At 40.1% G+C, this 20,143-nt stretch overlaps 1 protein-coding gene across 2 annotated transcripts in view; it reads left to right on the top strand.

Annotated features, from left to right (window-relative positions):
* SEMA3D (semaphorin 3D) overlaps positions 1–20,143 on the top strand; it is a 199,383-nt gene that overhangs the window by 117,032 nt on the left and 62,208 nt on the right. For both annotated transcript variants that reach the window (XM_019543653.1, XM_019543652.1), the window contains 3 exons: positions 6,244–6,337; positions 9,462–9,590; positions 16,307–16,449. In XM_019543653.1, coding sequence (XP_019399198.1) covers positions 6,244–6,337; positions 9,462–9,590; positions 16,307–16,449 — 366 coding nt within the window. The remainder of the gene's footprint in view (positions 1–6,243; positions 6,338–9,461; positions 9,591–16,306; positions 16,450–20,143) is intronic.

Here is a 20,143-nt window from a genome sequence, read left to right as displayed (position 1 = left end):
ACAGGAAAAAAAAAGTATCATGCACTTTCTTAGCAAAGAATCAAGCATATAATTCCAAGGGAGAAAAAAACACGTTATAAATAGTATACAACCTTCCGATCTATATTCTTTATGTTGTTACCTATATTTAAAAATAATCTTCCAATATAATATTTACATTTATTGCCTTTAGTGTGCTATGTGTAAAAATATTCCCCTCTGATTTGCATTCAGAAGTGGTTTTCTTAGACATCACTGCATACCCATAACATTGAACTTGGGTCACTCAGACTATTGAAGCTCATGCAGATTAACATCAGAATAGTTCTTTCCAAACACTTCAGGATCCCATAACCAAGCCAAAAGTTTGGTGTCTCCATAGTTGTGCACATTCCAGTCCTCGGGTTAATAACTGACTAGTCCTCAGTGACTGGTGAAACCAAAAACTATGGTGCACTGAACTGGTACAGATTTTGTACAGTCATCCCAACAGATTTTGGGATTTTGGTACAGATTTTGTACAGTCATCCCAACAGATACATTTTGGTCTTGCATCGCTCAGCTTCTGAGTTCACAGGACCATGTTTAACAGCTGTAAATGTGTATCTCTCATTTGTGTGCTCCAGTTGGTTCCATTCTCAGTAACTGGATACCTTCTGCCAGGCAGCTTGTCCGCAGTGAAAACTTCCTGTCCAGTTACAGAAACTAGTTCTCAACACATCCAGTAACTGTCACATTCTATTTCTGAATGTTTCTGGTTCCTTTCCAGCTGAGCTGTCCAGAACTGAGCTCTGCACCTGTCCAGAGACAGAGTATTCCAGCTAAAATTAATGTCTCCTGCCCATTGCTTCTTTCCTTTTCCTTGGGCACAAGTCAATTTTTGGAATAAAGCATCAGAGTTACCTGGTAGCATGCCAAAGTGTGCAGGAGGAAGACACCAGCATGCCATGGAATTATTTGGAGACATTTGCCTGAGGATGAATATTTCCATCTGAATAGAATGACAGAATTTCTTTAAAGCCTTTTTTGCTGCCAAGGTAGCTTGGGGGGGTGCTGCACAGGCCAAAGTGAGGGACGTTATGGGTGCTCTGTTTTCATTCACAGTTGTACCTGTTTTCTCACTTTCTATGGACTAAAAGGACCTGGAAACCTGTGTAAGTTATGTCAGTTGCTTTAAGACACCATGGTATTGCAGCCCCCTCCAACCTCACCCACCCCAGCATGTATACAAATCCAGGTCCTCAGAAGGGTTCTAAAATAAAATTTTAAAAATGACTGTAAAGCTCTGTAATAAACCCCACATATTTTGTCACACAAATAGACTTTGCATCATTGGAGTTGCCCAATAAAATGGCTCTCCAAACATATACAAAGATTGGATATGTCCTATTGGGTCAGGCTAGCATTCAATACAGTCAAGTATTCCATCTCCAGTGTTGACCAGAACCAGTTACTTTAAAGAAAAATAAAGATTTCTATAATGTACCATTATGAAATAATCTGACCATAGGTAAAATTTCATCTTAACCCTTCAATTTAGAGAAAATATGGCTAGGGACAGACATTACATATAAACTGGTTTAAGTGATCAGAAACTGGTTTAAACCTGTAACAGACCACATGCTGACTAAGGTCCGTGCTGTGAGGACAAGCTTAAGGCTCTTTGGAGCTAATCAACAGGTATTTGGTAATGCCCCTTCTTCCTTAGAACAAGTTATTTAAGAAGAGCTTGAACTTCTGTTTTGGTGGTGGGGTGATAAATGCTGTGTTTAAACTCCTGCTGGTTTACTGTCTAATCAGAGCCTCCTGCTGGGGCCTGGCCATGCCTCCTCCTCAGCTCAGCACTGTGCAAGGGCAGGGAGGGCTGCTCTAGAGCTCCCCCCCTCCCCCTGCCCCAGCTTCTAGTCTGAGCCACTGCAGGCATGTGCCTTCATTTTCTGAGTCCAGAGGGGATGTCTATGGGGTTACAAACTGATTCAGCCTAGGCAGATTAGACTAACCTGCAAAGATTGAATGAATTCTGGCTCAGGATTTTTTAATGTCTGGTCCTAGCCTATAGCACTGAGTTTCACAATCGTCCATGTCCCTGCCCATCACCTCACCTGATAGTATCTCTCACCTACAGTTGAATATTGTGTTAAATGACAAGAGACACTCATGTCTTTTTGCCCTTCAGATCTTATCTTACTGTCTGCATTCACTAGAAGTGACCCATCAGGGCCAGGTTCCACTTGCCCTTTTCTAAAAGTTATTGTCTGAAACATTCATTGGAGGCTGATTCTGTCCCCTGACACAAGGATGCAAATTCCATTTTCTTGCATGGTAACTCGATCACTGTTTTTGACCCTTTTAGATTTTTATTTTTTTTAAATCTTCATTATACTGATATGTTTTTAGATTAACAAACTCAGTAGGACCCATTTGGATTCTAGGGCCTAATCTGATGTTTAGAAAGCCAAGGCTCAGTATATTCTTGCTTTTTCTTATAAGCCTTTGAAACCTGCCAGTATGTCTGCCAACTGTCTGATGCCAGTGCTATGAAAACAGATGAGTCAGTGTAGGTCAGGTGATTTAAAACCATAGCACATGCTGTTTTTGAAAACAGTTTAAATCTTTGTGGGGTCACACAGTTTAATTTAAGGGGATTAAAATAATTACAGTCAATACCAAAACTTCTTGACTACTAGGGAACAGGATTAGGCCAAACACATGCTTTTTCTCAAAATGGGTTTACCTTCTTTGAAAACTTTTTCCTAGGATAAGGTGTTCATTTTCCCCAGAATACTTTGGTATTCTTGTGAGAATGTTACAAAACCAGTGCCTTTTTTTAAATATTAGTAGTGATAGTATTAGCCTAGTGGTTTCCAACCTTTTTACAAGGGGCATCCCTCTCCAAAATGTTTGAATTGGCAGGACCCTGAGTTGAGAACCACTGTTTGTGCTGCTTCAACTACCCACAGTGGTTCTCAATTGGGTGATCATCACTGCCAGGTAAAACTTCCCCATACAACTCCACACAGCTCGACCTAGAAGGGGCATGGCATGTATACACTCTCCTGCTTCATTAGGGTTCTCTGATAAGCCTGAAGGAAGCAGGTGAGACTATTCATGGCACCTCTGTTTCTATGAGATGATGTGCAGGGTCAAACTGGGAAAGGCTGCAGCACAAGTTGGCTTTCCAGTCTGCTTATCGGTCAACCTTAATGAGGCAGAGGGGTGTGTGTGTGTGTGTGTGTGTGTGTGTGTGTGTGTGTGTGTGTGTGTGTGTGTGTGTGTGTGTGTGTGTGTGTGTGTGTGTGTTGCAGCTCTTCCTGGCCTGGCTATGTACCAGGCAAGTGGGGCACTTTTACCTGGCCACTGAGGCAGCATCCATACTGTGGCACCCATAAGGGGGTCTTGCAGCACCCCAGGGTACCATGGAGAGCACATAAAGAAACAACAAACTCCCCCTGTGCCTGAAGAAGGGTATTTGTACCCAAAAGCTTGCAAAGAACAATTTTTCCAACTATTTAGTTGGTCTTATAAAAGACCATCTACCCAAAGAGCCTTGTCTATGTCTTTAGACCAACATGATTACAATTAACAACCCTAACCAAGGTACCACAGCATTTTTTATGGAGGACCATTGGAATGGGTCTACCATTTCAAAGAATAAGGTGGATGAAGGAGTGGAGGTGAAAAAAAAGTGTTCCTGGATTGGAAAGGGCCTTTTTAGGGAACTTTTTTATTAGTTATCCTATAGACATTGTTTTCTTTCCAATGTTTTCATGTTTTGTGTTGAACCTAGAGAATGTATATATAGACATCTGAGGAAAATTCTAAAAAAGAAAATAAAAATGAAAGCCCATCAATCTAACTCATTATGAAGTCTGGTGATGAATGGGCCTCTGTGGGTAGACAAGTAACTGTACTTCATACTTTCATACAGGGTGGAGTAATTTTAAGTCAAGGCAATTTTAAATAATTCATTTAAATTGACTTTTAAACTATTAATTTCAATGAGGCTTCATAATACTTACCTGAAAAAATACCTGAAAAAAACTTATATGGCATCATAACTTTGGGTACATACAGGCATTTGGGGAGGTTATGGGGTGGCAGGGGTTAAATTGAGTTAAAATGGTCACCTGATCTAAGGTAAATAAGGATGTGGGGGTTAGGAGCTTGGGGACCCTGCAAGTGCAAGCTAGGTCTGTGGGGGGTTGGAGGATTTTGAGTGTTAGTGGGGTCTGTGGGGAGGTTGGCTCTGCAGTGGGGAGGTGGTGTGGTCTGGGAGAGTTTGGTGGAAGGGGGGGGCTAGTAGGGTCCATGATGTGGGTTTGGTGGAGTGGAGGGTTTCTCTCTCCCACACTTCCCCTTCCTTCCACCCCCAGCCAAGCAACCTCCCCTAGGTGAACCAACCCCAATCTTGCCCACCCTTGCCCCTACCCTAACTTACTTCCTAAGACTGACACTGGGAGTGGCCTTTAGGATACTGAGTTTGGCAGGCTCAGGGCAGGAGAGATGGCTGGTCCACAGTGAGAGGTTGTCCATCTGTGGGGGAGGGGCTAAAATAGCCCAGTGCTGGGGGTGGGGGTTAGAAAAAGCACTGTCCTGGGTCTGGAGCCACTGGTGGATCTTTCCCAGCCCCAGGGCTGTGCCAGGAACTGTACAGACATTCAGATGTTCAGTTAGATCAGTCTGACCAGACCCAATCTGAGCTAGACTACCTCGAGGTACAATTAACTTAAATTGGTTTGGCCATTTTTAGATCAGTCTAACTGTCCTGAGCTTCAGTACAGTTCACACTTAGTTTGACCTAACTAGGGATCTGGGCGAACTAAATTATATTGGTTGGCCATTTTTAACATGAACTAATCTCCCCCTAATCTCCTCAGAAGTTTGTATGTACCTTTTAGGTTAAACTGGCTGATGAACTGAATTATAAATACTAGAAGAATTTTGAAATAGACTATTGGTAATCCATCCTATCCGAATTTTATGAAACAACTCAAGACTGAGTATATGTAAAAGTATCTGAAAATAAAGAGCCTTGATCTCACAAAGAAGTAAGGCCTTGGTCTCACAAAGAGATCTTCTTACCCTCACAAATGGTTAAACTGCCTTCAACAAGGTCACTCATGCTTAAAGTTAAGCATGCATGTAAGTATTAGCTGCATCAGTAGATGCAGTTGTATTTGTTTGAACCTTTGAGTTATTTGAGGTGATTCTGATCTCACAAGAATATTAGTACTTGTGTAAATGGAAGGTGTGGGGTGGGGGGGAATTATACCAGAATAAATTAAGCAGTGAATTTAAATAATTGAAATTATAACATAGAAATTCTCTGTGTGGATAGTCTTACCCTGCTCTCCACCTCCCACCCCTAACCCCTCCCATGTTTCTTTCAGTTCAGCTTTTGTCACTTTGGTTAATAGGTAAACTGAAAAAAAACACTATATGGGGTGTTGTATTGGCTTGACCACAGTAAAACATCCCTGTATAGTCAAATCCTCAGTCAGGTCTTGGACTTCTCTTTTTCAGCCCAGGTGAGTCTTTAAGTGTTAAACATGTTAGTACAAGCCCTCTAAATATTAGGAAACCATTGAAGGAAACAAGTGTGAAGCATGCGCTTTGGCAATTAAAGGTTGTATCTAGAACTAGCAACTTGTAAATTGTTTTACTTTATTAATTACTTCTAATTACCATCCTTCTCTGCTTTAACCTATGTCACATTTTTGCCCAGGAGCTAACAGCCATGTTAACAGATACTAGAGCCACTGCTCCATAATGACACCCCCTGTACCATTAGCCTTCTTAAAGAGAGCAAGAAGACACATATGATGCACACATTTAAAGTGAGGCTGAGCTGAGCTTGTAGTGAGTATTATTACCCCACACATTGAAATTCAGGTGGAGTCAGCCTGAATCGCTTCAGGGCCTCCCATTAGTCTCTGTGTACTCCCTCCTCACCGGAAATGCTTTTTATGGCACAATCTAGCCCTTGTTCAGCCAGAATTGAATACTGTATCTCTTTCCCAAACAATTTATTTTTATTTCATTTAGTTGTGTTAAATGATCCTGCTTCATTAAAATACTGAATGTAAAAAAACCCACAAATCTAGATATGGAACAGATATCATAAAACTAGAAATATAAATGCTAGATACAAAACAGACACTTCTTCTAATACACCTCCACTTTATTTATTAGCAGAACAGTAAGTATGAGACTGAGACACTCTCTGCAGCAACACATCCATAATGAATATGTATTTATTTTCAGGAAACAGTATTCAGACTGGACACACAGACCTTGGAGTCTGGCAGATTGAAATGTCCTTTCGATCCTCAGCAGCCTTTTGCTTCCATAATGACAGGTAAGACGTTAAAGCATGGATGCTTTTCCCTCACATGTTCACTAATGTATTCTGAAATACTGAAAATAGCGGAGATGCTCAGCAAGTGTAAATCAGTCTGGATTTCAGTGATGCAATGATGACCTATCTGGCTCAACAGCATCCTGAAATCTGCATATGCTACGAAGGGAACTAGGAGAGAGCCAGTAAATGGAAGCAATGCTTATTTAAAACCAAAATATTCATTGGTCAGTTCTGTTACATAAGACATACATCTCCAGTGTTTCAAATAATTTTGGGCTTCTGTCTACAGCTACCAATGTGTTCTGCCCTTAGAAGTCCACTGACATGAACCATTTCCATAAATACATCTTTGATGCTTCCAGTTACGTGAATGGCCACTTCTGAAGCATTCAATCTAAGAACAAGATAGCACAATCTGCCTCCTGCATAGGTTCTGGTGCTGCGTGGCCTGACATTTGGTGCCGTGAAAGGTCATCTTGACCTCCGCATTTCAAACCACCAGAAGAGTTACTTTAGTCATGGCTTGGTTCGTAGCTTTGGACAATTTTAATTTAACTTATCCATCAAGTGTACGAATGGAAGATAAGAGTAAAGTACCGTGACATTTTCATTTGAGGCAGAAGAGGAGTGGTGACAGTGCTTTGAAGTATTGGTCACTGTGTGTTATAAAAAGAATATGACTAATGCTCAGTCTTTATTCCCAGATAATAAGATAGATGATTTGTGATCCTGACCCAACAGATGGGCCAGCACTTCCTTTATTAAAAACAATAGATTAAAGCCAGTGGTTATCCTTCTCAGGAACCCCTAGTATTTTTAATGGCCATGAAGTCTATTTTTAAACAAGTATTCCAAAAACTTCTACTATTCTCTTTACCCTAATGTGACCAAACACTATGATTTATTATAGTCTTGTTTGCCTATTTCAGTAGCACTAAAACACTTTGACTTTTCTCCTAAATCTTTTGAAATAGAGAAACTGCTATGTTGCAGTTTGTGAAGATAAAATTTTAAACATAACAAGACCCATGACAGACGAAATTAGTGATCTGTCTAATTCAGTATCCCTGTATGAATGTGAGTGGTTGCAAATGCTTCAGAGGAAGGTACAAGAAATAGCACGGTGAACAGTTATGAAATAACTTGCCACTCCTAACACATCAGCCGGAGATTATGCTAGGACCCTGAGGGAGCTGTATGACTTCTGGCAAAGGCATGGCACTGAGCTGCAGGAGATCTCAATTTCTGGTTCATATTTCTTTTTCCCTGTGCCTCACTTCTCCCATCTGCAGAATGGGAACAATGATATTGTTCTCCTTTGCGAAGAATTTTGAGAGCTCAAGATAAAAATATACATATGCACTAAATATTATCTGTTTCTCTTTAGTTGGTCCACTGCAGCCCAGATAGTTTTTATTCTGTTCCATTTATTAAAAAATCCTGATGGCTAGAATACATGGGAGCTTATTTTTGCCAGTTTAGAGTTTATTGAGTCCATATCCTTACAAAAAACCCCAAACCCAAACTGTAAATACTTGCTGTTATGAGTATTCACAGAGAAGTAACAGATATCATTAAAAGTTTTGAATACTCATTTACCTCATCTGGGTAGGAAAATGGCCTTTTAAGACCATTATTGTTACATATATGGCATTCTTATTTGTTGTTATTGTTTACATTAATGTTCAGGATCCCTCTAATTTAAAAATCTGTTCACCAATGCTTTTGTAGAAAATAAGTAGAACTTGGAATGCAGGATGCCAAATAAAACCCCCAAAAACCCCAACAAAAAACTAAAGTGCTGAAAAGTTCTTGTCAACAGGAGTTAAGTGAGGATCAGCATTTTTTTCTTTTAGCCCTTCAGATTTATCAATCATTGAATGCCTGTCAGTTAGCAAACACCAATTATACTGTCCATTCCTCATTATGACATTTACCTTTCAGAATATGCTATTGTTCTTGCACAGTGGAGACGCAATGTCTGAAAGATGTACTTCTAAATGTTGCCCTGGAAAGACCACTTTGATGATACCAATCCAAGTTAATAAAAGAGGGAGAGATTTATTTGGTTGGATATATTGTGTGTAGATTTTTGGGTCTTAATTGTTAAAGTACATTTATCTCTTTAAAAAAGAAAACACACAGCACTGTACTAATATTGGATATGCTTTCAGTATACGACTTTTTCCTTAAAGGGACCCTGAAAAATGTTTCCACCAAGGTCATCAAAGTTGAAGTAGTGGGTTTTGACACATGCAATGTGATTGTTGTGAAGTGTAAGTTTCTTTCAGTAAATTACAGATAACATGTATGATAGTTCAGTTGTTTCTCATTACAGACAACAACAACAAAAATCACCATTATATTTAATTCTGTTATATAAAAAATCCATTACGGTAAATGATCTCTTTGGTTTACAAGGAAGACAAACATGATAGAATGCACGATGCTATGAAAAACGTTTACAGCAAGATCATTTTTTAAATGTTTCTTTTCAAAGAACAAAAAAGGAAATATTGGTCTGGTCTTGTGTGCTCTTTGGTTTTATACAGTGCTCAGATATCAGGAAAGTATGTATTGTATGCATGGCAGAATAAACCGTAGCTGTATTTACAGCTGGCACAACTCAAATGCATCATAGATGAAATTTCACTCTGTGTGAAATCCTGACCACCTTATCCAGGTAAGGCTCATTTACATAGGTAAGTACATCAAGGTAGAATGAGCAGGATTTGATCCTGTATTCAAACTCAAGATTAGTAGTATGAGCTGTACGCAATATTAATTTGTGTAAACCTGATCTCATTTTCATAAATGACACACTGGGGCACTTAGAAGCATAAGTCTCACTCAGTAGCCAATGGGATTTAGGCTCATTGCTACCCAAGTCATTTTTGAAAATGGAATTTGAACTCCTAAGCCACTTAGAAAAACCCAAAACATTCTCCTTTAAGGAACTCGATCAAATCACAGGTCAGAATTAAAATTTAAAAAACCCAGTGGTTTAAAATTAGAATTGTAAATATATATGTAGCTGTGTTTATTCCCTCAGTAAAAATGGGAATGATTTAAACCATATATACAGTGCTCTTGAAATGCCCACACTATTTTTCATTCACAGATGAGTACCTCTATGCTGGAACAGCTTCTGATTTCCTTGGCAAAGATACTGCTTTAACACGTTCTCTGGGCCTGTCTCAGGACCACCATTACATTAGAACTGACATTTCTGAACATTACTGGCTTACTGGTAAGATATTAAACATATGCTGGTACTAGTAACATCGTCTCTGTTCTTTTTCAAACACCTGTATAACTAACATAGATGCGATCACTTAAGGGTATTTGTTGGGGATGTATAACTAGAGGATTAAGAAGGAGAATTGATAAAGTATAGAAAATATGTACCAGAAAAGAAAACACTGCAGTTTCAAGGGAATTAGAGTATCAGACCTCTGATCCATATGTCTGTATAATGTACAGCCATTGGAAATAATTTTGTGACATAAATGTTTCTATTTTCAGCATTGTCAGGATTTTTTTCAACTAATTTTCCAGTTACTTTTTCACAGCTCTTTCCGACAGTGTGTTAAACTGACAGGCTAGAAAATCCATTCTGTTGGGTAGGAGATCTTTTTTTGCAAGGAAAAAATACTTTCTGCTGCTGCAAACAGCAGTTTAGAACCACTAAGGGCACTTTAACCTAGCTTCCCAAGCAAAACACCACTTTCACTTGCTGATTAAAAACTATTCTAAGCTAGTAAAGCCTCTGAAAATGTCCGCACTCACACCGAGCCAGCCTCCCACCACACACAGAGCAACACAGAGAACATCACCCACAGTCCTAAAACCATCCAGCGTTGAAGTGTCCATATTTAGTCACTTGTCTTTAAAAATGAGATAACACTGTCCCCTGATATTGGATGCCTATGTGCCTTTTCTGAGTGACTTGTGAAACCAGAGGCTGCTGACCACAAGTGTGAATTGACTTTCGAGCGGTTATCCTTTGAAAGGAATTATTCATCTATTAATTCTTGGAGTCTCCAACAAGAGTCTCTCACTCTCTCACCTCCTTCCCTTCCTCACCTATGTCCCTCAACATCCCCATCCCAGCATCTCTCTTGAGTCAAAAAAGGTAATAGTTTTATGAGTGAGCCCTTTCAAGATCAGTGGAGACCTTCCAAATGCTTTCTTCACCATCCTTGCAGTCCTTATGTGTTTGGTCCTATGTCTGTTGTGTCCCACCCATCCTGCTGATACCATCTGTCCCCTGCTGCTAAACAATATGGGGTAAGGCAGGGCAGGTTCAACATGTGATCCGGGCCTGGATGGCATTCCTAGAAAGTAGAACCAGTATAAGTTTCAAGGTTCTGTATGCAGCTAGTTCCCTAACAAACCATCCAATTTTATGGCTGTGGTTACTGACTAGTCCTTATAGCATAAAGATTTTAACCAGTTTTCTAAAAGGAAAATTACAGTCCTATAAAGCAGTGGTTCCCAAACTGAGCCACAGACCACACCTGGTCCACAATAACATGCCACCTCCACACTCCTCCTTTCCCCCTCCTGCCCCCTCCCCCCCCATTCAGCTAGAAGTATTACAGGTTTGATGATCATTGTGGGTACCAATCCATCCCTAGAAAATTTGGAAAGTTGACAGTATCCATTTTTCCAAATAGTTTGCAAATGGGTGGGCTAAAAGATCAGTAGTACAGTTTGGACCTAAGGAGCTTGTAGGCTATAGTGGTCAATACATTAGTATGCAAGACGACATAGTTCCCTGCCAAAAGAAACATGCTACTGAAGAGACCAGTATTACAGACGCTTATCTGCCCTGTCAGTATCTGTGCATGAGAAGTTTCCTTTACATTGCTACATTACCTACATGTGCATTTGCAAGGAATCCTAGACAAACAAAGGAACAAGAAAGAGGTGCAGCATATAAAACAAAGAGATTGAACATAGTGTACGAGTCCAGAAGAGTGTGGCCGTGTGGATTGTGGCGCCACAAACACATCTGCAGCCCCACATACCGCACAGTCAGGTGTTCTCTGTGATGCAAGGGCACGCTGCCCATGTGCGCACTGCTCCTGGACTTTTTTTTTTTTTTTTGATCTTTGGATATCCAGGGATCAAAAAAGCCTGCACAAAAAAGAACTAGAGCAACACACACATGAGCACTGTGTGCTGCTGAAAAGCGGAGGTGGGCTGCCTGGAGCCGTTGCAGCTTTCAACCAGGATCGCCACTGCTGCAGCCCCAGGAGGACCCCAGGTAAAGGACCGTGCTGGCCCCAGCCTCCCCTACCACTTCCAGGGTAACATACTGCACACTAAAGCGTGTGTGGTACTGGCATCCTCTGCTGAGAAGTAGCTGTGGTGCAAGGTGCACCGCTGCTGCTTGTCCCCGGGGAACCAAACGTCCACACTTTTTTGGATGCAGCCAGTGTGTATATTTTAGTCCTGAGCTATAGGGCTTTCTTCTCTTTCTTTTTTAAAAACTTTTTAGATATGTTCATTATTGATTTTTGTTTTCAGTTAAAGCCACTGTGTTTATGAAAGCTTTACAAGGACACTGCATTATATTAATGTTGCTGGGACTGAAAAAAAAACAGCTTAGTATGAGAGATGGCAGTGTGAAAACTGTCTCATGCTATGAAAACAATGAAGCTCCAATTTAATATTCACTTAGATTTTGCTCTGGTTTTAGCCATTTTAAAAGACTACAACTGCAGCACATCTGAAACTGAACCCAAATATTGATGAAGTGTTATACATTGAAATAAATATGAACTTGGGGTTTCTTAAGTGTGTTAAAAATGATTGTGTTAAGGCTGAAGAAATTCTGACTGCAGCTCTGATTTAACCATGTTGTGTGCTCAGTAACATAATACTCAGTTCGTTATTAGTTTTTATGTAACATTAATGGTCACCTACATTTTCTGCTTTCAGCAAATTTTGGTGTTAAAAAAACATTTACTTGATTTTAAGTTAAAAAAATAACCCAACCTTTCAAAACCTGAATATACCAGCCATTTACCAGGCATGTGTTAGACCTCCAGGAATGGTTGTACATAATTAAGTAATTGTACAATTAGTAATAAATTACTTGCAGGAGTGCGTCATGTTTTACTTAGGATAAATGAAAAATGTGTGACTTGTTCCTTTTAAAGTGTAGAGAGTGCTGCACTAGAATACATTTTGGCATCTTTAAGTTCAGTTTTGATTTATTAAAATATGTTTGGAAGCAAGATTGTTTCGCCTATAGAAGGTTTAGCAAAATAAAAACAAAATGGAAAAACTAATATGATACTGTGTATGGCAACTCTTTCACACTTGGCTCTTACATAAATAGCAGCCTCACAAAAGAGATGGATAGATAACCTTTCTGGTGATTCGCATACACATATGAACTCCTGTTCAGAATACCACCGAAGTCAGAGAAGTCCTGAGGCTTAAATACTTAAGATTGGAGAGCACTGGACATGACTTGATCCACCTAAGCATGTACGTGACAAGTGTCAGAGGAAAAGGATTGTATGAGGATTGACGGGAACCATCGTGGTATGTCTGGTTCCCAAGTTCTGCAGTCCTGTATCTGCCATATATGTGCACACAGTCAGCACATTCACATTCCTCCCACTTCCACCGGCAGTTAATGCCATAATCAGAGTTAAGGTCTCCTTGAATAGTATTTATCTCTTAGGATTTGCCCCAGATCTAAGCCTTCTTTGTCAGAGGATGATACTAAAGGGAACGACTCTTCTTCTGCATCCTATGTTTGCTGGGACCAGTCAAGTTCTCATGTCATCTCTGGAGGCTAAACTACAGACTGCTAGTGCAGAGGGTCTTCCACTAGCTCATTCTTCATCCTTCACATCCCTGTTTTCTGGGCATTTTTTACTGCTTGGTGCCTTTGACATTTGGACTTTTTACTTTGCCTCTTAACAAGGCTTCTGTAGGTAGAATAACCTTCAGCAAGCTTTCTGATTATTGAGTCCTCTTATATTACATTAGAACATGTAATGAGGAAGGTAATTGGGCTGTAAGACTATCAGTGATCTTGGTGATAACAGAATCTGTAATATTACTACTGCTCTCAATATACCCCATGGAAGCAAATTGCTAAAAGTTCACGCCCTACTAGGCTCTAATGGGTTATCTATTCTCAGGATCTGCTGTCTCCCTTAGTGCTCTATTGTTTGCTTACATATGGCCAAACCATGAAATCTTCAATTAAGAAAACTTTCCATTGAAGTCAGATGTATTTCTGAGCGATAAAGACCACATGCATGGGGATGAAAACAATGATTTCAAATGCAGTTTGTTTCTCGTACAACACTTCAGTAACCCCAGCTCATAGCTGATTAGACCTTGCTCTTCTATATAGTGTGAACAGAAGTCAAAAGATGAGACAAAGGCTTATTAGTGGAATGCAATCTGTTTTTTGTATCATGAGCTATGGCTATGTTTTTAAAGTGATTTTTATCTCTTTGTCCATGTACCTTTTTCCAGTATATTTTTGTTTTGATTTAACTTTCAACATCTATGTTTTCAATTGCGATTTTAAGTCTTTAAGTATTCATGTTCTTTTATTTAATTTTTTAGGGATTTTTCTAAATCTGTTCCAAGAACATATTTATGAGCTTGTTTTTTGTGTTTATTTGCCAAGTAAAGCACTGAAATTTAATTTTAAAAAATTGGAATTCAGAGTTCAGCTCTGCACATGTGGATTTTTAAAAAAAAAATCTATATAAGGCCTGTCTACACATTACATTTATGCTGCAATGAATGTATTAATTAACACACAAATAGGAAGGCATGCACCCAGTTTAAGATGCCATAAAATGGGGAACAAGCTGTAAAAGTGTTCCATGTATAATGTAGAACGCTTTATGACTTTTTTTTTGCATGGCACCTTAAATTGAATATGGGGCCAGTGGCCAACAATCAGCTGATTGTCAGTCCAGCCATAGGCTGCTCAGGAGGGAGGCCAAAGAGCCTGCTGGGGACTTTCCAGCCAGGGCTGCCTAGGTTTTAATACCCAAGCCAAGAAGCAGAGGTTCGCAGGGGGGCAGGAGCCTTTAGCTTTTTCCACTGGGGATTTAAACCCCACGCCAAGCAGCACTGGCAGGGCAGCCTGGTACAGGGGAGCAGTCTTCTCCTCATCAAGGACTTTAAACCCTGCACCAGGCAGCTCCGATTATGCAGCCTAGTGCAAGAGAAGAGGTTCCCGGTGTGGGGGTCAGAGGCTTTCCTGTGTCAGGCTGCCTGGCCAGAGATGTTTGACACAGTTTCATGTCCCCAGGAGGGGAAAATCTCTGTTCCCCCTCCCATACCAGGACTTGAAACCCTGTGCTGGACAGCTCTGGCTGGGCTGCCCAGAGTAGGGAAGCAGAGACTCCCAACAGTGGATCCTCCAGCTTCCCCCGCTGGGGACTTTAAACCCTGTACCGAGCAGCTCTGGGCAGCTGGGTGTGGGACTCCCTCAGCCCAGCTGCTAATCAGCTGATTGTATGGCGCCCAGGCTTCAGCTTGCCAGTGCAGGGGGAGCATTGCTGCTGGAGTTTATCCATGATTTTTTAGGTAGCTGTGGAAGCTTATGAATGCTTGGATCTGGGTCTTTCAAAAGAGCATAGAGCGGGTTCAGTGGAAATTGAATATGTTTGTTTTCCTTGAGTTCATTTGAAAATCCTGGCTTAAATTTATGCAACTTGATACACCATTAAGGCATCCCAGTTTTAAAAGTGGAGTAATGTTGTACCTATTCAAGCCTAGAAATTGTACCGTCTGGGACAAAGGCATACTTGGAATTTAAACAAATTCCATCTTTTATCTCAGGCATGAATTGCAAGCATTGAGGCAGGGCCCATAGTTTTGTTCCATTTTTGTACAGCACCTAGTACTTTGGGCTTATAGCCCATGCCTAGACTTTCTAGCTCCTAATATAAATAATAATGAAAATATAAATGAATGCACATATTTAAAAAGATGGGAAAAGATCATCCAACAGTCTAAAACATCAGTACAGTTTTTACTCTAGGTTCCATGTTATCCTTTTTTCTGCCAGCCAAATCCCTAAGAGAAAGGAGGCACTTTACTGCATCCTGTGAAGGCCAAAGCTTCTGTTCAGTGTCAGCCCAGGTAATGGATCCCACCATCAAGGGTGTTTCTCTGCTGAATTTGCCTGGCTACTTACCCTGTTCTCCTGGAAGCAAAGCAGTTTTCTGTGCATTAGCCTAATGCCCTCAAGAGGGCTCAGGTCCTGTGGTTTATCACAAGGACATCTTAAAGCTATTTTCCTAAATGTCGGGTTCCTCTATTTATGCAATGTATGCTGTGTTCCAGTTATTAAGATGTCTGGCATGTATTTGCTTTCTGGTGTGAATGGATAAGCAAAATGAAAATCCCAAGGTTTTAAACGTGTGAAAAAGAAAACACCAAGCAGAACAGGGGTTGAACCAAATGGCTTAACAAGTAATTTTAGCACTGCAGTGTAGGGAAACCATTGGCTTTGTGAGGCTTCATAAAGGATGTGATTAGCTTCATAAAGCTGCCATAAATATGAGTTTGTGTCTATAAACAAACGGATGTTATATTACTCTCTTCCATACTGTTTCTACTAAATGTGGTTTTCTACTGTGTCTAGTCATACACAATCCATACAAGCAAAAAATCCACTTTATTACAGATTTTTCTTTTAGGCCTAAAAACCTGAATATAATATCTTTACATTCAAAATGACAGCCATCTATGCCAATATAAAGAATGAAAGTGAAGCTGTCATACTAGAAATAAATACTTCTGGAATCAGTACAAACCCTGTCCATTGAAGATAAAGGCAAAACTGCCCTCTGTGACAACTCACTGATTTCACTACATGGATATAAAAATGCAATCTTGATCTCAAATATTAAGGAATTTTTTATACCTTTATAACTTGTTGCTGTTTTTGGGGACTTCTTTTAGGAGCAAAATTTATTGGACTCTTCCCCATCCCGGACACGTACAACCCAGATGACGACAAAATCTATTTCTTTTTCCGAGAAATATCACAAGATAGCAGTACCTCTGATAAAACAATCCTTTCCCGAGTTGGAAGAGTGTGTAAGGTGAGAAATGCACTATATGTTTCCTTTTCAGAAACAAATGTAATTTGTTTCTTGTAAGAAGACTCTCGTTTTTTTTGTTTTGTTTTGTTTTTTTAATAAATACAGAACATGCTGTCTTAGTTATATGCAAGGAAATGGATTATTAATATCATCTAAAATTTCCTGCAGAATGGACCTGATATAAGTAGTAAGCATAATCAGATGATAATTTTGCATCTAAAAAGCAAACTTCAGCTGCGTTGTGGTGAGTGCCTTGGTTTTGTCACCCCTTAGCTGAGGCTCGGTATTGGGTATATGAGCTAAAGTAAATGGGCTTTTAGCATGAACCCAGCCAGCACTAGTTTCTCCCAGCCACAGCTATAACCCATATCCTGTAGCAACAGATGTGGTAACTGCAGGTGCCCCTAAGGGGCTTGCTGATCGGACTCATGGACTTGGGAATTATTGACAAAGTTTAGAGAAACAAAGTTTTTAAACCATATGGATCAATTTATGAACGTGTTTGTATTTAGTGAATTTCCATAAAATGGCCATTCACATTTTTTTGTAAGTGAGAAAATCAAATGTCCTATTTTAACTTCTTAAGTTCTTCTTCACGTTTTTTATTGAATCTCATTGTACATTTAGTGTGAAGCTCTGAAAATATCCGGCCTGTACAATCTTTAGCTTATGAGGTCCCAGAAGTCTTACCAGAATTCCCAGTGGGTGCATCTATATGTGCCATTAAGGCAATATGATAAACTGGCACAGGCACAGTGTCTGCACGTGTACCCAGGACTGCAGCAGTTTGAGCCAAGGCGGAGGCTTGGAGGGTCAGCTCTGGGCTTCAGGTGGCCGTGTTGGGTGGTGGAGGGGATGGCTGGGGCACAAGAATGATAAAGCGCAGAGCTGTGCAGCAGGCAGCCCCCACGCTTTACTATCCTCATGCCCCAGTCATTGTCGACATCTGCATTTCATCACGCACAATTACTTTGCTATAGGGTAGTACTTTCCTGAACGTACCCTAATACCCAATAAAGGCGCATGCATAAACAGTGATGCTTTACTGCTGAGGTAATTAGTCAACTTCCCTCCCCCCCCAGTAAAGCACACATCCCATTGACACATCTACACATGCAATTAATTCAAAGCAATAAACTCTGGTGCATATCATGCTGGAGTTTGTTGCTCCCAGGCATTGCATTGACACATGCCCCCAGGACCTCAGGATGTTGAGCCAGGTTGGAGCATCCCAGGCCTGGCGGGGTCAGCCTGCCAGCCCAGGGCTGCTCCAACCCAGTTAACATGCTGCAGAAAGGCTGCCTGGGCATAGGGAATGAGGGTCTCTAGTGCAGGGCTAGCCGGCAGGCAGCCATGCCCCAGCTAGTCAGGTCACTGTCTACACGTACACTGCTACAAAGTAAAAAAAAAAATCTGCAGCAGGATAGTACTTGTATTTACAAGTACTAACGTGCTCTGGCATTTATTAGTTCCGTGCAAGCTATTAGGGCCACACATGTAGAGGCTAAGTTGTTTATTGCAGAGCAAATTTCAGCTGCACTAAATGTCTCACGTAAATGCGCTCTCTAGGCAGTAATCTGAGAAATAAATCTACCATATTTCTATAGTATCATTATGCAGTATTCTTCTCTTTTTTTTTTTATTTGTATCATCTAAAGTTTTGTCTGATGCAGCATTTAGCTGCATTTACAATGGTCATTAAGTGTTATGAAACTCCTCGGTGTGGGGGTGGGGAAAGCCCTTGAAACTAAATGAAACTAAATGAAATCCTTCACGAGTCAGAAGGACATAAGCATAAGCTCCAGAAAGAAAATAGACATGCAATGGCAAAAAACCAGGCTGGACATATTTATATGTGAATGTAAATATAATTATTGAGACTTCAGGGGCCATGGGCACTTGACACTCCAGTCTTCGGCTTACAAATCTTGGAAAAACATTAAGCAACCAATTCCCTGTAGACAAACAAGAATGGACAGGCTTCAATGTTTTGGGGGATTTTTTTTTCACAGATGAATGAAAACAGATATAATTTGCTACTAGATGTGGCATTTGTTGATTATGAGGAAGTACTTAATGCATTAAGGGAAATGTGTTAGGCTCTGCAAAGCCAAGGCTGGGAGAGATTGTGTTAAACTAAGATGGATGCATTAATAGTAGACCTCCAGCCTCCTCTACTGAAAATAAAAATAGATAAGTTATCATAGTAAAAGCAGAAGTATTGCAGAGACCTAATGACCAGGCGGAATTGAATTGCCAGCGAGACAATATTCTACAGCAGTAAATGAGAGAAATGATGTCTCGAGTCTTATGTTTTCACTTTGCCATTCATGAACAGTGTGGAAGGAATTGCAAAACATATTTTTTCTATTTTATTAAGTGCAAGCACAACTCTCATTTACAGCAATGGGAGTTGGGTACATGTGTAATAACATATACATTATACCTCAAAATGCACATGGTTGCTCTGTTTACAGAGCCAGGTGTTCACAAGTTCTGGTAGGATCTAAATTTCAAAAGCACTCAGCAGCCAGCAGCTATGTAACAGGCTGAGTGGGGATTTATGGCTAAAGTCATTTTTTTTAGTAACTGTTTCATTTAGGTCCTTAAATATTTAGGGAGTATAGCCGTAACAAATCTGATCATTTGTGCATTTGTCTTGATATCAAGAATGTGTATATCTAACGTTGGTCTGGTTCAAACTAACTCTTTAGTTGCTTGTCTGTCTTCAGTATTCCCTGGTCTGCTGTGAGAAGTCTAGCATGCTTATAAGGTACATATGCTGATATCCATGGCTACACCCTATCTGAGTAATACATGGGTTTGAGAATTGTATTCACTCTACTACATTACTTGATAGTTGTTAAATCTTAAGCTGATCAAACCAATTTTCTACAAACTCAAGGGTTTTCTCTTCCCTTCACCATCTTTATAGGAAGCAGAGGGCAATACTGTATGTCAGGAGACCAGAAACCTATTAAATAATTTGTTTGGTGGCTATAATTTCAGTTTCTTTCCCCGGGAGCTTCGCTGTTCCATGTTCCCTCGGGAGCCACGTTAGTGTCGCTCAACTAAAATTAACCTGTACTTTTCATAAGGGAAGTTAGTCATTGCAGCATATTCTTTAGCTCATTTTCACTGGCTGAAAAGTATTGTCTCTCTCTCTCTCTCTGATCCTCTCCCTCAGGGATAGTCCTGTCTGGAGATCATTTGCCTTTCCCAGCTACTTGAAGGCCTAAAAATTAAAATAATCTCCCTTGCAGTTCTTTGCCCAAAGTCAAACAGCTGTTGCCTGTCCTGTTCAGAGGGCTGTTCTTATATAGCATCTCGAAACAGGCTTTGTACTTACACAGCCTCCATAGTGAAAAAAGGCACTTGATTAGGGTTACATCATTTGCATTATGTACAACTCTGTTGTTATACGTTATTGTTCTGTGCTGGAAAGAGATGCTTTTAACAGCCATTTTCAGACTTGAATGTGTAATTTATCATACCAAATGGCACTAATCATTTTTGTTTTAAGCACAAAAAAAAGAGGGTATAGTAAGCTTGTCTGTAGTACCTGACATTTCTTTTGGTGTTCAGGGAAAACAGAATATTTCCCCTGAATATCAAATGTAATGTGGTTAGATTTTTTTCCCCCCCCAATATCAGACTTAAAGATTCAGCTTAATGATTTTTTTTTTTTTTTTTA

The sequence above is a fragment of the Crocodylus porosus genome, unplaced genomic scaffold (genome assembly GCF_001723895.1).
Source record: "Crocodylus porosus isolate Cpor-Errol unplaced genomic scaffold, CroPor_comp1, whole genome shotgun sequence".
NCBI classification, from domain to species: Eukaryota; Metazoa; Chordata; order Crocodylia; family Crocodylidae; genus Crocodylus; species Crocodylus porosus.
Note: the sequence above shows the minus strand (reverse complement) of the source record. Positions and strands in the feature narration are given on the sequence as shown.